This window comes from Balaenoptera borealis (genome assembly GCF_965194805.1).
Source record: "Balaenoptera borealis genome assembly, chromosome: 8".
NCBI classification, from domain to species: domain Eukaryota; kingdom Metazoa; phylum Chordata; class Mammalia; order Artiodactyla; family Balaenopteridae; genus Balaenoptera; species Balaenoptera borealis.
In genome coordinates, this window is record NC_138865.1 from 95617218 (window position 1) to 95632994 (window position 15777).

At 37.5% G+C, this 15777-nt stretch overlaps 1 protein-coding gene across 1 annotated transcript in view; it reads left to right on the forward strand.

The window, feature by feature from the left end:
- Positions 1–15777, forward strand: part of TMEM38B (transmembrane protein 38B) — a 70540-nt gene that overhangs the window by 11456 nt on the left and 43307 nt on the right. Inside the window, exon 2 of the mRNA XM_082404188.1 lies at positions 8727–8883. Coding sequence (XP_082260314.1) covers positions 8727–8883 — 157 coding nt within the window. The remainder of the gene's footprint in view (positions 1–8726; positions 8884–15777) is intronic.

A 15777-nucleotide genomic window follows, 5' to 3' on the forward strand; every position in this document is an offset into this window, starting at 1 on the left:
ATGTATTTTTAATGTATTTGTTGGGAGGAATGTGATCTCCGTGTCTTACTCCTCCGCCATCTTGAAGGTCCTCTCTTTAATATTTTTTAAGGTAAAGGAAAGTTAGAATATTTGAGTGACCTGACAAAACATTGATCAGGGAGTGTGCTGTAGTAGAAAGCGTTCATAAAGTCAGAAGTCAGAAGACCAGTGTTTAGTTCAAACTCTACCACTAACTAGGTAGCTTGGGATAAGAACTTAAAACTCATTATTTATGCAGTGAGTGAGGTGGACCAGAACACCACCTGAGCAGTGTCCCCTCTCCAGGAGTCTTCAGTTTTGACTCTAAAGAGCTCTTCCTCCAAGCTTCTAAGTTTTAATAATTTCAGCCTATCCTTTGTTCCTCCAGGAGTGGTAACAGCTTTCTACAGTTGATACTTCTGTGACTCCATAGTACTTACTTTTTACTTTTTCAATAATCTACTTGACAATTTTATATCTACTTACTTCTTTATATTAAATCCTTTCTGTTAATAAAACTTTGTATTTTCTGTTTCCTGACTGGACTCTGGTACAGAAACCTAGGAGTGGGGTTTAACTACTTGCTTTCTGGTTTTCATATGTAATATTAAGATATCTAAAGTGCTGGCTATTTCCTGTCCATAGACCTAGTCAGTATAATGCCTTCAGTGTGGCAGGGCAGTGTGATGTTCTGTGGACTCAATATGATCAAAATCTCTGTGGACTTTTTTGGAGAACAGGAGAGTTGACATAGATCTGAGGCAAGACTGTGATAGCATACTGTTAAACCTGCCAGGTAAAAGCAAAGTGTTTCTGGGATTCTTTGCAAATTATATGGAGAAAAAAGCATTTCTTTACTAGGTTACAGAGGTTAATGCTGATTTGTTCTAGTAAAAATACTATATTTTGAATACCAGCTGCAGTTGGAGTCATTACCGGTCTACATTTAAGATAGTTCACGATTATTTTTCAAGGTCCATCTGCTTTACATATAGCCCAAACAAGCAAGTTAAGTGGAATGTGATAGCTATCATCATCTTTCATCTTTCATGTTTTTGGTTATGGTAGTCATCTCTGTAATACTGCTTTGTAAAAATATCTTGGTGAGGAGAAGAAACTCTAGGGGCTTCTACCTGATCATTCCTATCATAATGATTCTTATTCCAAGGATCAGAGAATCAATATGCAGAGTGTGCCAGTTGCTAAGTATGTCTAGTCTAGTTATACATTAAGGAACTGGGGAAATAACCACAGCTGTGGATTTACTTGTCCCACTATGATTCATACTTGATATAAAACTCCTTGAATTGTGTCACAGATAATCTCTAAGCCATTGTTGCCTCCATGATTATTTTAAAATATTTTGATGAAAAAGCATACTTGAGGCATATGAGATAGATTATGTTGTTAATTTTTCTTTTTAAAGAGATAAATCTATAAATGGGAAAGACTAAGGTAAAGGTTTACTAATATGCAATTTAAAAATACTTAACCTCTGGAGATGAGGCTTTAAGAAGGCTAGAGCATTCCCCTGCTTCTTTCTGGAAGTCATATTAACCACCAGCAAGCTGAATGCTAACTGTTTGGAAATAGCTACAGTGTAACTAGTTCTTAAAAATGGAGACACACTGCGGAACTAAAGTAGACTGAGTATATCAAAATAAACAAGTCATGTGTGCAGTACATTAAAGAATATCTTTCTAGTCTTTGTTTTAACTAAGTCACTAAAAGTATGTTAAACATAGTCTAATAATTCATTTGGCCAGAGAATGGGATTATTTTGTGGATGTGATTTTAAATGAATTTAAGGGAGTAGAATGTGACTTTATTTCTCAGCTTTCATTTCATAATGAAAATATTTTGATGTTAAAGTCCCCAGGTGATTATATGTACTTCAAATATCTTATACTTTGAATTAGATCCAGGTCTCGATGTGACAAATTTTGCTAAGGGTTTTGGGGGAAAGAATTCTATTGATAGCGTGTAACAAACATCTTAACTCAAGGTAGGACGGAGAATTTTTTTTCTCTTTTAAATGTCAGTATGTTAAAAATAATGTGTATAAATTAACACAGCTTATTCGTTAGCTAAAGGAATACACCTTTGTTTAAAACTGAGAAGAAATTAAAGATATCATATTAACTATTTTTTTCCTACTGAAAATTATTTATGTGCCCTAAAGATATACAGCTGTTTCTGGTTAACTTTCTGTATTTTTTTTTAATATAAATTTTGAAAGCATCATACTTTTATTTATTTATTTATTTGGCCCTGTCTCATGGCATGCCGGATCTTAGTTCCCTGACCAGGGATTAATCCCGCACCCCCTGTGGTAGACGCACAGAGTCGTAACCACTGGACCACCAGGAAAGTCCCTGTGTTTTCATAATTTAACTTCACATTAAACTAACTGGTGCCAGTATGATATATACAAAGGAACATCATACCCAAAGAACTTTGTCATAAGATTGCCTCATGCTGGAAAATGTGTTATGGTAGTGTGTGTACTGAAGAAAGCTTTAAAGAAAGGCCTGTTTGAGTTAGAGAAATATTTCTGGCTGACATAATTTTGAAAATCAGGCAAAGAAGACTGGTATGAGAGAGACCCTCCCTTCAACTCTGTTCTTTTCCTTTCTTTTTTGGTCTAATAAAATCTTAGTTTCATTGATTTAAGACTGTTGGGGTTATGAGTACCTTTTCAGTGCCATAATGTGTCATTCTCATCCCAGCTTTGCAGTAAGAACTCAAAAGGATTATATCTTGGGCTCAGACAGTTGAGTCAGAAGCAGCCCAAGGGTTGCATTCTCCTTGCCTCTTTTCTCTCTTGTCAGTGATCAATCCATTCAGCACACAAATCAACAGAGTGTCTGACATGTACTAGGTAGTAAATATGTATTTTTATGTATATTCTCTTATTTTAAGTTCTTATAAGTTATGTATTCTCATTTTATGAAACTTGAATTTTAAGCCAAGAGAGGTTAGAGGTCCTACAAAGAGTCACAAAACTGGTACGTAATCACAGTTATCTCTGTGACTTGTGATAAAACTAAGGGAAATTAATGGTAGTAAAATTGTCATACTTAGACTCTTGAAATATTGCACATATGTTTTTCTGTTGTACAATAAACATTTGTAGAGCATCGACTTTATACTAAAGTTTCTTAGAGTCTCAGGGGGTATCAGTCTTATAGTGGAGCTAACACTTGTGAACAAAAACTAGAAAATGATATATTTTAAGAGGAAAGGGTAAAATACCGTGAAAGTTGAGGGAAAAGGAAAGTTATTTTGACAGACTTAATCGGAAATGCATATTACATGAGTGAATAATTTGTGTGAAAGCATCAAATTTAGTAAATTTGATTTGGATTGTTTTAATGGTCAAAGGAAAACTTTTTTGGTATATTTGAATTTGCCTAAGCCAAATTGTTGTGTCAGATGGATGATAGTAATGCTAAATCTTCCATTAGAACAACCCTAAGGGATACAGAGGATACAGACATATTCCCTAATTGTATATTTACCAGAAGTAATGAATTACTTTGGAATGTGTCTTCATAGTAACTGTGTAATGATGGGCCCATTGTAGCTCTCATTCAGTTAGAGCTCCCATTTCCAGAATGTGTGTGCAGAGCTAACCAGGGTATGGCCTGAGAGAGAGAGAGGGACACACCCACACCCACAGAGACAAACACACACACACGAGGACAAGGTTGGGGGAGAAGAAGTTCTTGAGGGGGAAAAGGGGTGTGCATGTGTAAATAAGCACAGAAAAAAGAAGTCTGGAAGTTGTCACCCTACAGAAAATGAATGTGATTGAAGGGTAGAAGTAGAGAGGAAAGGGTAATTTTCTTTTTTTTCCTATTTACTTCTATAATAATAGTGATAGCTAATAGTTGTTGCTTACTATTTTTTTTTTTTTAAGATGTGGGAAAGCAGTTACCTTGTTCACTTCACACAGAGATTAAGTGCTGGAGCCATGATTTATACCTTGGCAATTAAGCTCCAGAGTCTGGACTCTTAAGCACTCTGTATTGCCTCTCAATGTGAGAATGGCTCAGTAAGGCAGCTAGTGTCCACTGACTAAAAGAAAAGATCATATTCATATATTATGCTGACTAGCCAATGTTCTAAACAGTCATCATCGTACAGGGCAATACTGAACAGTGCCCGTATACATATTTTGATGGATAGCAATATATATGTGTAGAGAGAGACATAGTGGTGTCACATCTTACATAGGGGTTTGGCTCTATAAAGACAGCGTGGCCATGTATCATCAAAATAACTCTTGAATAATTCTTAAGTTTAGGGGAAATTGCTGCACTGGAGATAGACATCCTGTTTTTTAGTAAGTTTTTCAAAACTAGTTTTTCTTCCATATTGATACAGGTCACCATGTCTTGAGTTATCACCAGATGCATACCATTAAACCTTGGCATCACTTCATTTGACGATATATACACACCATCGAAAATTTACGTCTTCCAACTCATGTTCACTCCTGGGCACATTTTATTGTGTGGAATGGTGGGTTGCAATATTTAAATTTTTATCTCTCTTTTTTTTTTCCCCATGAGCACATAGAGATGAATTCCCATGTTAGTACAAGTATGACGATATTACCCTACTGAATTCACACATACATTTGTATAGTTTGTTTTGTTGTTTGTTTTTGCATAAAAGGGCCTCTCCCTAAGAGGTAATAACAGTTAACAGTTTGGTTGGGTATTCTTGCAGACCTTCTTTTATGCATTAGCTGCATGTGTACGTACCTATAGAAATATGTATTTTTCTGTTTTCCCCCTGTAAATGATTTCTTACTGTACATATTCATATAAATATGGTTTTCTTTTTGTCATGTCAGTGCATGTAAAGCTGCTACATTGTTTTGAATCGATGCATTGTATTCCTCAGATTGGTTATGACATAATTTGCTAAATTTTAATTTAATTATACAATTAACAAACACTTTATTTTAAAGAATTCAGATATAATTAAATAATATAATCAATATAATTAAATAAATTTAAAGCCCCTTTGATCATCTTCCCTACTCCTAAGCTTCTTTCAGGAGATAATAACAGTTAACATTTGATGTATTGCAGACCCTTTACTGTGCATTCCATGTAAATGTACGTACCTGTAGAAATGAATAGTGTTTTCATTTTTGCCCATAAATAATTACATGCTGTAATTTTTTTCAACATGATTGTGTTTGGTTTCTTGTTTTTACTCAACAGCATGTCTTGGGGATCTTCCCATGTTGATGTTGATCTACCACACTCTTGAATTGCTCTTGTATAGTATTCCATAGTACAAGTGATCATGGTTTAACTGTTCCTCTGATGATGGTCGTTTAGATTGTTTTCATTTTTTTCACAGCATTGTAAACAACACTGCTTTAATATTCTTGTATGACACTCCTTGGGCACTTGAGTCAATTTTAAATTTAAAATTTTAATTGATAACTGCCAAATTGTTTTTCAGAATGGCTTTACTTGTTTTCTCACAAGAGTATATGAATTTCTTCACACCTTTGATAATTTATTAATATTAAGCTGTAAATTATTTTGCCAATTGAAGGTGTATGAAATAACATATTTTTAAAATTTCTTTTTCCTTGATTACTGATGAGTTGAGGACTTTCCTTTGTTTAGTTTTTTGGTATATTTATTAGTCATTTATAGTTTCTCCTTTGTGACTTGCCCATTTTTCTGTTGTGTTTGTTGTCTTTTTCTATTGATTTGTTGGAATTTGCCTTATTGGTTAAAAAAAATTTTATCCCAGTCTTTTGTTATGTAGAAGTTTTAAATTTTGATGATGTCAAACTTGTAAATCTTTTCCTTTATGGCTTTTTTCTGTTCTTAGATTGCTAGATTTTTTAAAGGGGAATGTTGAATTTTTATCAAATGACTTTTTACTTTCTGTCTAAAGGAGTGATCATAATAATTTGTTAGTATAGTGCATAATTTTTTTTTAAAGGTAACTTGTATACCGAAGTAGGTACTTTTTTTTTTTTTTAACGTGACTTTATTTGGAAATAGCGTCTTTTTAAAAAAAATGTATTTATTTAATTTATTTATTTTTGGCTGTGTTGGGTCCTCATTGCTGCACGGGCTTTCTCCGGTTGCCATGAGCGGGGACCACTCTTCATTGTGGTGCTCGGGCTTCTCATTGTGGTGGCTTCTCTTGTTGTGGAGCATGGGCTCTAGCAGCGTGGGCTCAGTAGTTGTGGCTCACAGGCTCTAGAGCGCAGGCTCAGTAGTTGTGGCGCACGGGCTTAGTTGCTCTGCGGCATGTGGGATCTTCCCGGACCAGGGCTTGAACCCATGTCCCCTGCACTGGCAGGCGCACCCTTAACCACTGCGCCACCAGGGAAGCCCTATAGTGAATGATTTTAATGAATTTCTAACTATTGAACCTTCCTTAAATTCTTTGGATAAAATCTACTTGGTTATGATATATTATCCTTTTGAAAAACTAGATTTCAATTTGTTATTGATGTATTTGTGCACCATACTCATAAGTTAGAATTATAGTGTATCTTCTTCCTCTCTTTTTTCTTCCCTCCCTCTTTTCCCTCTTCCCTTCCTCCCTGACTCTTTCCCTTCCTCCTTCCCCTCTCCTTCTCTCTTCTTTCTTTTCTCTATAATTTTTTACGCTGCAGTTATGTTGTTTATAGACTGATTTTAAACTCTATAATGGTTATATAACATAAAAATGAGCAATCAAAAATTATTTGGTAAATGTTTTGCATAAATTTATCTGGGTCTAGCACCTTTCTTAGGATAGATAGATCTTGGATTACCCTCTAACTTTTTTCCATAGTTATTTGTTTGTTCAAGTTTCTACCTGTTTGTAAGGGAATTTTGCTAATATATTGTTTTTTAGGAAAATTGTCCACTTCAACTATATCTTCACATTTATTAGATTAAATGCATGTTTTCTTATAATAAAAAAACTCTAAAATTATTTCCTTTTTTTTTTTTTTTTTTGCTTCTAATATTATGTATTATTTTCATTCCTTCCCCTCTCCCCTCCATTTTTCAGACTTGCTGAAGAATGTTCTGTTTTATTGGTCTTTTCCAAGAAAAGCTTTGGGTTGGCTTTATTGATTGCCTATCTCTATCTGCCTGTTTTAGCATCTAATTAGTTTCTACTTTCATTTTTACAGTTTGCTTCTATTTCTCTGGCTGGGTTAAAAAAAAATTTTTTTTTTTTTGTACTTTTTCCTTTAATAATTTCACTTACAGAAGAGTTGCCAGACTAGGTCAGGGAACTTCTATATACTTTACCCAGAATCACCAACTACTGACATTTTGCCCCATTTATTTTATTTTTTTCCCAGCTTTATTGACATATAGTTGACAAAATTATATATATTTAAAGTGTGCAGTGTGATGATTTGATATACAGATACATTGTGATTACCACAATCAAGTTAATTAGCACGTTAATCACCTCACAGTTACCTTTTGTGTGTGTGCGCGCGCGTGTGTGTGTGTGTGGTGACAACACTTAAAAATCTACCCTCAACAAATTTTAAGTATATAAGATAGTATTATACAGTATTATTAACTAGTCATTGTGCTGTACATCAGATCCCAAGAACTTATTCATCTTATAACTAGAAGTTTGTACTTTACCATTTCTCTGAATGTTTTTGTCTGTGCATAGTAATTTTTCAGAACCACTTGAGTGTGAATTGGAGACATTTTGCCCAGTTACTTCTGATTACTTAAGTGTGTTAATTTTAAGAACCACATTACAGTTATCAAAATCAGGAAGTTTAACAGTGATACAATACTGTAATCAAAGCCACAATCCATATTGAGATTTCATCAGTTGTCCAAAAAGGTCTTTTATAGATGTTCTTTCTCACTTGGGGATATGATCTAGGAAATGTGTTGCATTTAGTTGTCTCTTTAATGTCATTTAATCTGGAACATTCCATCAGCCTTTTTTGTGTGTGTTCCTTGACCTTGACATTGTTAAAATATAGGCTAGGTGTTTGTTGTTGTTTTTTTCAGAATAACCCTCAATTTGAGCGTGTATAATTAAATTAGTTCAGGTTATACATTTTGGTAGAAATACTACGGAAGTGATGATGTGGTCTTAGTGCATAATATCAGGAATCACCTGATATTGTTTGTTTACAGTGATGTCTGCAAGGTTTGTCCACTCTAAAGTTATTACTTCCCTCTGTAATTAATAAATAATTTGTTAGGAGACATTTGAGATGATGTAAATACCTGTTCCTCATCAGCCTTTCACCTCTGGATTTATTTTGTTATTCTATTTCAAGCCTGTCATATTGAAATTTTAGTTTATTTATTTCAGGCTTTATTTTCTTACATACTTAAGATTATAAATTTTCTTAATGTATCACTTTGACATATTAACTGGCATACTTACAGTAGGGTTGGGAATGAAAGGAGACAGTAGTTGGGGAGATTGTCTATAATAATGTACTACTAGGAAACTGGCAATAAGATCCTGAACAGAGTATTTTAAAGTTGCCCCGAGTCACCCATGTCTTAACAAAATATTTCCAGTGTTGATTTAAAGAACAAAAGATATGTTTTATGATGATCATGATTGTCACACTTATGAGTATGTTCTAGAAAATTATGAAATTAAGAAGTGTGTTTCTTTAGTGCCACTGGTACCTCAGGACTTGTTTAATATACAGTATCTCAGATGACATATTTACTTTATCATTTCAGGAGCAGCGGCGATGGCATGGAAGAATCCTCTGTCAAGCTGGTTTACTGCTATGCTCCACTGCTTTGGTGGAGGAATTTTATCTTGTGTACTGCTTGCGGAGCCTCCATTGAGGTTTCTTGCAAACAACACTAATATATTACTGGCATCTTCAATCTGGTAAGCTGCCATTGTGGTGAACTATGAGACATTTAAAAAATTGTTCTGTAACTTGTTAGTAAATGGAATTTTTTTCTTAAAAAAATATTTTATGTTCTTAAAAGTTAATGCATATGCAAGGGAAGGAACCCAAATAATGCCAAAGGTTTTAAGTGCAAAGTATGTCTCTTTCTCACCCTTCTCCCTTATCCTCTCCCAGAGGTAGGTATTGTTGTCTCATGTATCTTTAGTGGAAGCATTTCAAATACGAAAGGGCATCAAATATTCGACCCTCAACAGTTGATCTTGTGAACCTAACCTATACACACAGTTATACAACATGATAATCAAGAATGTGACCAACTACACAAAAAGTCCAAGTGATTATGATATTTATGGTAATTGTTTTTGGTAATTGTCATACTATCTGATTTTTCAGAGCCTTATGAAATTTAACATTAATTTTATTTTGAATTTAGTTTTGAAGTGAAGAAAAAAATGTTAGTAGGAATTGCTTTGGATTCTTGCAAGTTCAGCTTCAGTTATCTTTAAGATGAATGATACATCAAGTTAAAAAAAAAGTGTAATACAAATCAGAGAGCTTTGTTATACCTAAAGCAAAAACCGTGCTTTTGATTAGAAACCATAGCAATGAAATACGTAACATTAGGAGCACTTGAAGTTAATTTTTATTGTGATAATTTTATTGAATATGTAACCAGTCATAAAAGGGAATATTATAAATAGTAGTAGCAATGGTACAAATAGTGGAAACTAGTGGCAGTAGAAACTATTAAGAGTAGAACAATAAATTTGATAGCTAATATTTATTGAGTTATTACCATATGTCAGCTAAATTCTTTATATTCATTGTCATGTTTAATCACCAGAGTCCAATGAAGTAGCTATTATTATTTCCATTTGAAAAATGAGAAAACTGAGGCATAGAGGAACTTTGCTGAAATTTTCGTATTTAGTAAGTGATTGAGCTAGGATCCAAAACCAGGAAGTTTCACTTTAGAGCCTTGCCACTTAACAGCCACTGTCTCTCATTGATTTGTTTAACCATCTCTTAAAGTATATTCTTCCAGTTGCTATGTGTTTTAAAACACTTTCTCAAGGACTTCTATTTCTATAGCAATATTTTAAAAGGATATTAACATTTTGGAGAATTTTTTTTATGTGTGTAGATGCTTAAACTATATGAAAAGTAGGATATCCAGAATCTGACACTTTTCGTCACTTCCACTTCTGCTCCTGTATACTAACTACCGCTATTGCTTGGACAGTTGCAGTAGCTTCCTAAGTGGGCTAGCTGCTTCTTTCATTATCCCCCTGAGTCTTTTCTTCACATAGTAGATAAAGTGATTATTTTAAAATGTTAGAACATATTACTTCTATGCTCAATAGTTTCTTATCTTACTAAGAGGAAAATTCAAAACAACGTAGCCTATAAGACCCTATAAAATCTTCCCTTCCACTCTCTTTGTTGTAATGTCTTTATACTGTACGCCTGCTCAGTCTGCGCTAGCCACGTTGGCTTTGCCATTTCTTGAACACAAAGATGTTCTTCTGCCTCAGCGCCTTTGTGCTTGCTCTCTTTTCTCTGTGATGTTCTTTTCCCAGAAGGCTCATATTTTCTTTGCTTGGAGAGATCCTCTCTGAAAAAAACACCTCCTCTCCCATGACTATCATATCATACTTCTTTTTTTTTTTTTCCCTAGATTTATTACTGTCTGATGTGTTGTCTGTTTATTTCTTCTCATGTTGGTTTGTCTCACTCCACTAGAATAACAGCCTATCAGAGAAGGGACTTTGTTTTGTTAACTGTGTGCCAAGTATTGTTCTAAGTTCAGTAAGTACATTGCTAAAGCTGGTTTGGTGGTGCTGAACTCTCTCAGCTTTTGCTTGTCTGTAAAGGTTTTAATTTCTCCATCACATCTGAATGAGATCCTTGCTGGGTAGAGTAATCTTGGTTGTAGGTTTTTCTCCTTCATCACTTTAAGTATATCCTGCCACTCCCTTCTGGCTTGCAGAGTTTCTGCTGAAAGATCAGATGTTAACCTTATGGGGATTCCCTTGTGTGTTATTTGTTGTTTTTCCCTTGCTGCCTTTAATATGTTTTCCTTATATTTAATTTTTGACAGTTTGATTAATATGTGTCTTGGCGTGTTTCTCCTTGGGTTTATCCTGTATGGGACTCTCTGTGCTTCCAGGACTTGATTAACTATTTCCTTTCCCATATTAGGGAAGTTTTCAACTATGATCTCTTTAAATATTTTCTCAGTCCCTTTCTTTTTCTCTTCTTCTTCTGGGACCCCTATAATTCGAATGTTGATGCGTTTAATGTTGTCCCAGAGGTCTCTGAGACTGTCCTCAGTTCTTTTCATTCTTTTTTCTTTATCCTGCTCTGCAGTAGTTATTTCCACCATTTTATCTTCCAGGTCACTTATCCTTTCTTCTGCCTCAGTTATTCTGCTATTGATCCCATCTAGAGTATTTTTAATTTCATTTATTGTGTTTTTCATCATTGCTTGGTTCCTCTTTAGTTCTTCTACGTCCTTGTTAAATGTTTCTTGCATTTTGTCTATTCTATTTCCAAGATTTTGGATCATCCTTACTATCATTATTCTGAATTCTTTTTCAGGTAGACTACCTATTTCCTCTTCATTTGTTAAGTCTGGTGTGTTTTTTTTTTTTTTTTTTTTTTTTAAATTTTTTATTTTTATTTATATTTATTTATTTATTTATGGCTGTGTTGGGTCTTCGTTTCTGTGTGAGGGCTTTCTCTAGTTGTGGCAAGCGGGGGCCACTCTTCATCACGGTGCGCGGGCCTCTCACTATCGCGGCCTCTCTTGTTGTGGAGCACAGGCTCCAGACGCGCAGGCTCAGCAATTGTGGCTCACGGGGCCAGTTGCTCCGCGGCATGTGGGATCTTCCCAGACCAGGGCTCGAACCCGTGTCCCCTGCATTGGCAGGCAGACTCTCAACCACTGCGCCACCAGGGAAGCCCAAGTCTGGTGTGTTTTGACCCTGCTCCTTCATCTGCTGTGTGTTTTTCTGTCGTCTCATTTTGCTTATCTTACTGTGTTTGGGGTCTCCTTTTCACAGGTTGCAGGTTCGTAGTTCCCTTTGTTTTTGGTATCTGTCCCCAGTGGCTAAGGTTGGTTCAGTGGGTTGTGTAGGCTTCCTGGTGGAGGGAACTAGTGACTGAGTTCTGGTGGATGAGGCTGGATCTTGTCTTTCTGGTGGGCACGTCCACGTCTGGTGGTGTATTTTGGGGTGTCTGTGGCCTTTTTATGATTTGAGGCAGCCTCTCTGCTAATGGATGGGGCTGTGTTCCTGTCTTGCTAGTTGTTTGGCATAGGGTGTTCAGCACTGTAGCTTGCTGGTCATTGAGTGATGCTGGGTCTTGATGTTGAGATGGAGATCTCTGAGAGATTTTTGCCATTTGGTATTACGTGGAGCTGGGAGGTCTCTTGTGGACCAGTGTCCTGAAGTTGGCTCTCCCACCTCAGAGGTATGGCCCTGATGCCTGGCTGGAGCACCAAGAGCCTTTCGTCCACACGGCTCAGAGTAAAAGGGAGAAAAAATAGAAAGAAAGAAAGAAAGAGGCTATAATATAGTGAAGTAAAATAAAGCTATTATAAAGCAAAGCTATACAGACAAAATCTCACCCAGAAGCATATACATATACACTCACAAAAAAAAGGAAAAGGGGAAAAATTAATATATCCTGCTCCCAAAGTCCACCTCCTGAATTTGGGATGATTCGTTGTCTATTCAGGTATTCAGCAGATGCAGGCACATCAAGTTGTTTGTGGAGTTTTAATCCACTGCTTCTGAAGCTGCTGGGAGAGATTTCCCCTTCTCTTCTCTGTTCACACAGCTCCTGGGGATCAGCTTTGGATTTGGACCCGCCTCTGTGTGTAGGTCGCCTGAGGGCGTCTGTTCCCCGCCCAGACAGAACGGGGTTAAAGGAGCAGCTGCTTCAGGGGCTCTGGCTCACCCAGGCCGTGGGGAGGGAGGGGTACGGAGGAGGCGGGGCGAGCCTGCGGTGTCAGAGGCCGGCGTGACGTTGCACCAGCCTGAGGTGCGCAGTGCGTTCTCCCGGGGAAGTTGTCCCTGGATCACGGGACGCTGGCAGTGGCGGGCTGCACGGGCTCCCGGGAGGGGCGGTGTGGAGAGTGACCTGTGCTCGCACACAGGCTTTTTGGAGGCGGCAACAGCAGCCCCAGCGTCTCACGCCCGTCTCTGGGGTCCGCGCTGATAGCCGCGGCTCGCGCCAGTCTCTGGAGTTCGTTTAGGCGGCGCTCTGAATCCCCTCTCCTTGCGCGCCGCGAAACAAAGAGGCAAGAAAACGTCTCTTGCCTCTTCAGCAGCTGCAGACTTTTTCCCGGTCTCCCTCCCAGCCAGCTGTGGTGCGCTAACCCCTTCAGGCTGTGTTCACGCTGCCAACCCCAGTCCTCTCCCTGTGATCCAACCGAAGCTGAGCCCCAGCTCCCAGCCCTGCCCGCCCCGGCGGGTGAGCAGACAAGCCTCTCGGGCTGCTGAGTGCTGCTCGGCGCCGAGCCTCTGTGCGGGAATCTCTCCGTTTTTTCCTCTGCGCCCCTGATGCTGTGGGATCTGCGCTGATAGCCGCGGCTCACGCCCGTCACTGAAGTTCGTTTAGGCGGCGCTCTGAATCCCCTCTCCTCGCGCACCAGGAAACAAAGAGGGAAGAAAAAGTCTCTTGCCTCTTCGGCAGCTGCAGACTTTTTCCCGGACTCCCTCCCGGCTAGCTGTGGTGCACTAACCCCTTCAGGCTGTGTTCACGCAGCCAACCCCCGTCCTCTCCCTGCGATCTGACGAAGCCGGAGCCTCAGCTCCCAGCCCCGCCCGCCCCAGCGGGGGAGCAGACAAGCCTCTCGGGCTGGTGAGTGCTGGTCGGCGCCGAGCCTCTGTGCGGGAATCTCTCCGCTTTGCCCTCCGCACCCCTGTGGCTGTGCTCTCCTCCGTGGCTCCGAAGCTTCCCCCCTCTGCCACCCGCAGTCTCTGCCCGCGAAGGGGCTTCCTAGTGTGTGGAAATCTTTCCTCCTTCACAGCTCCCTCCCACTGGTGCAGGTGCCGTCCCTATTCTTTTGTCTGTTATTTCTTTTTTCTTTTGCCCTACCCAAGTACCGGGGGAGTTTCTTGCCTTTCGGGAGGTCTGACGTTTTCTGCCAGCGTTCAGTGGGTGTTCTGTAGGAGCAGTTCCACGTGTAGATGTATTTCTACTGTATCTGTGGGAAGGAAGGTGATCTCCGCATCTTACTCTTCCGCCATCTTCTCTCCTCTCCCAGTACATTGCTAAAGGAACGGACAGCTTGTGTTCTGTTATATGGGAGTTCTATAATTAGTAGCAAGAAATTACAGATCTTGGTTAGTGATACACTAAATGAAATAAAAGTGCTTGTCTGTAAATATATACTTCCTTGGCTGAAACAAAAAGATATGTTAGAAATGGAAAATAAGTGCATTTTTATGTAGTGAATTAATAGTATAGTATTTAATTATTTGATAACTTGAGATCTTTTATTATGCCCATTTTACATAAGAGGAAATTGAGGCTTGAAGAGTTGGTAAATGACAGGGTCTGGATTTCAACTTAGCATGATCTTAACCAAGAAGAGTTTTCATTATGAACAATATGTGTTTTTTAATTTAAAAGTTTTAATTAATATTGGGTAGGTACAAAGGAACATTTATAAAAATATGCAGAGTATAAAGAATTATGATATAATAAAAACTTGTATATCCATCATTTAGATTAAGAAAAAAATTGCCACTTACAAAAATATTTTATTATAAAGTGAAAATTCAGAAAACCACAAAAACCAAATATATAGCCTAGTGAATTGTTAAGTATATCCTTGAAACCATGACCCAAGTCAAGAAATAAAGCTTTGCCATCTATCCCAGAAGTTCCTTCTGGGTGTCATATTCCAATCACAACCCCCTTCCCACCTTAATCAGTACGATAACACACTATTATCCTGACTTTTATGGTAATCACTTCTTTGGATATTTTTATAATTTTATCATCCAGATGTTCATCCCAAGACACTATAATTTCGTTATGCCCATTAAAAAATCTAACGTCTCTCTTATTTTATAGGTTCCCCTTCCATTCCTTTTTTCCCTTATAGTTTATCTCTTGAAGAACCAGAGTCATTTGACATGTAGACTTTTCCATAGTCATGAGTTTGTTGATTGCATTCTCATGGTGCAGATCATTATATTCTCTGTTCTCTGTGTTTCCTGACAATTGGCAGATGGATCCAGAATCCAAATCAGATTCAGGTTAGATCCTTTTATTTTAGCAAGACCATAAGAGACCCAAAATGTCTGATTAGCTTTCTTTTTGTTGACATTAGCACTCTTACGCTTAATGACTATCGTCTGTTAACTGAGAATTACAAAATGGCAATAGTCGAATTCTGTCTTTTCTTCCTGTGTATTAGTTGGAATAGTATTATAAATAAATACTTACTACTAATCATTTATTATTTGTTTACCCAGTTGTATAGTTCATATAGGAAAGGCAGGATAAATACTTGATTCTTTCTCTTTATTTACCAGTTTTCAAGATTTTGATTTGGTCCCCTGCTATTCTCCAGAGGTGACCAGTTTTGTTTGTTTGTTTGTTTAATTTTTTTTTTTTTTAGTAAATATGAACTCATGAATTTAAGCATATTTTATGGATTTCAATAAATTGGAATTTTCTCATTATTGAAGCTCAAATTGTTCCTTTGTTGGCCAGTGGGAATTTCTTCAGATTGGCTCTTGAGACTTTGATTAGCATCCTTGCTACTTAATATAAGATTCATCTTGTACTTTCTTCTGGAATTACTCATTTCTCTAAGAAGCTCTGGTTCCTTTTAGTGAGAAATAGTA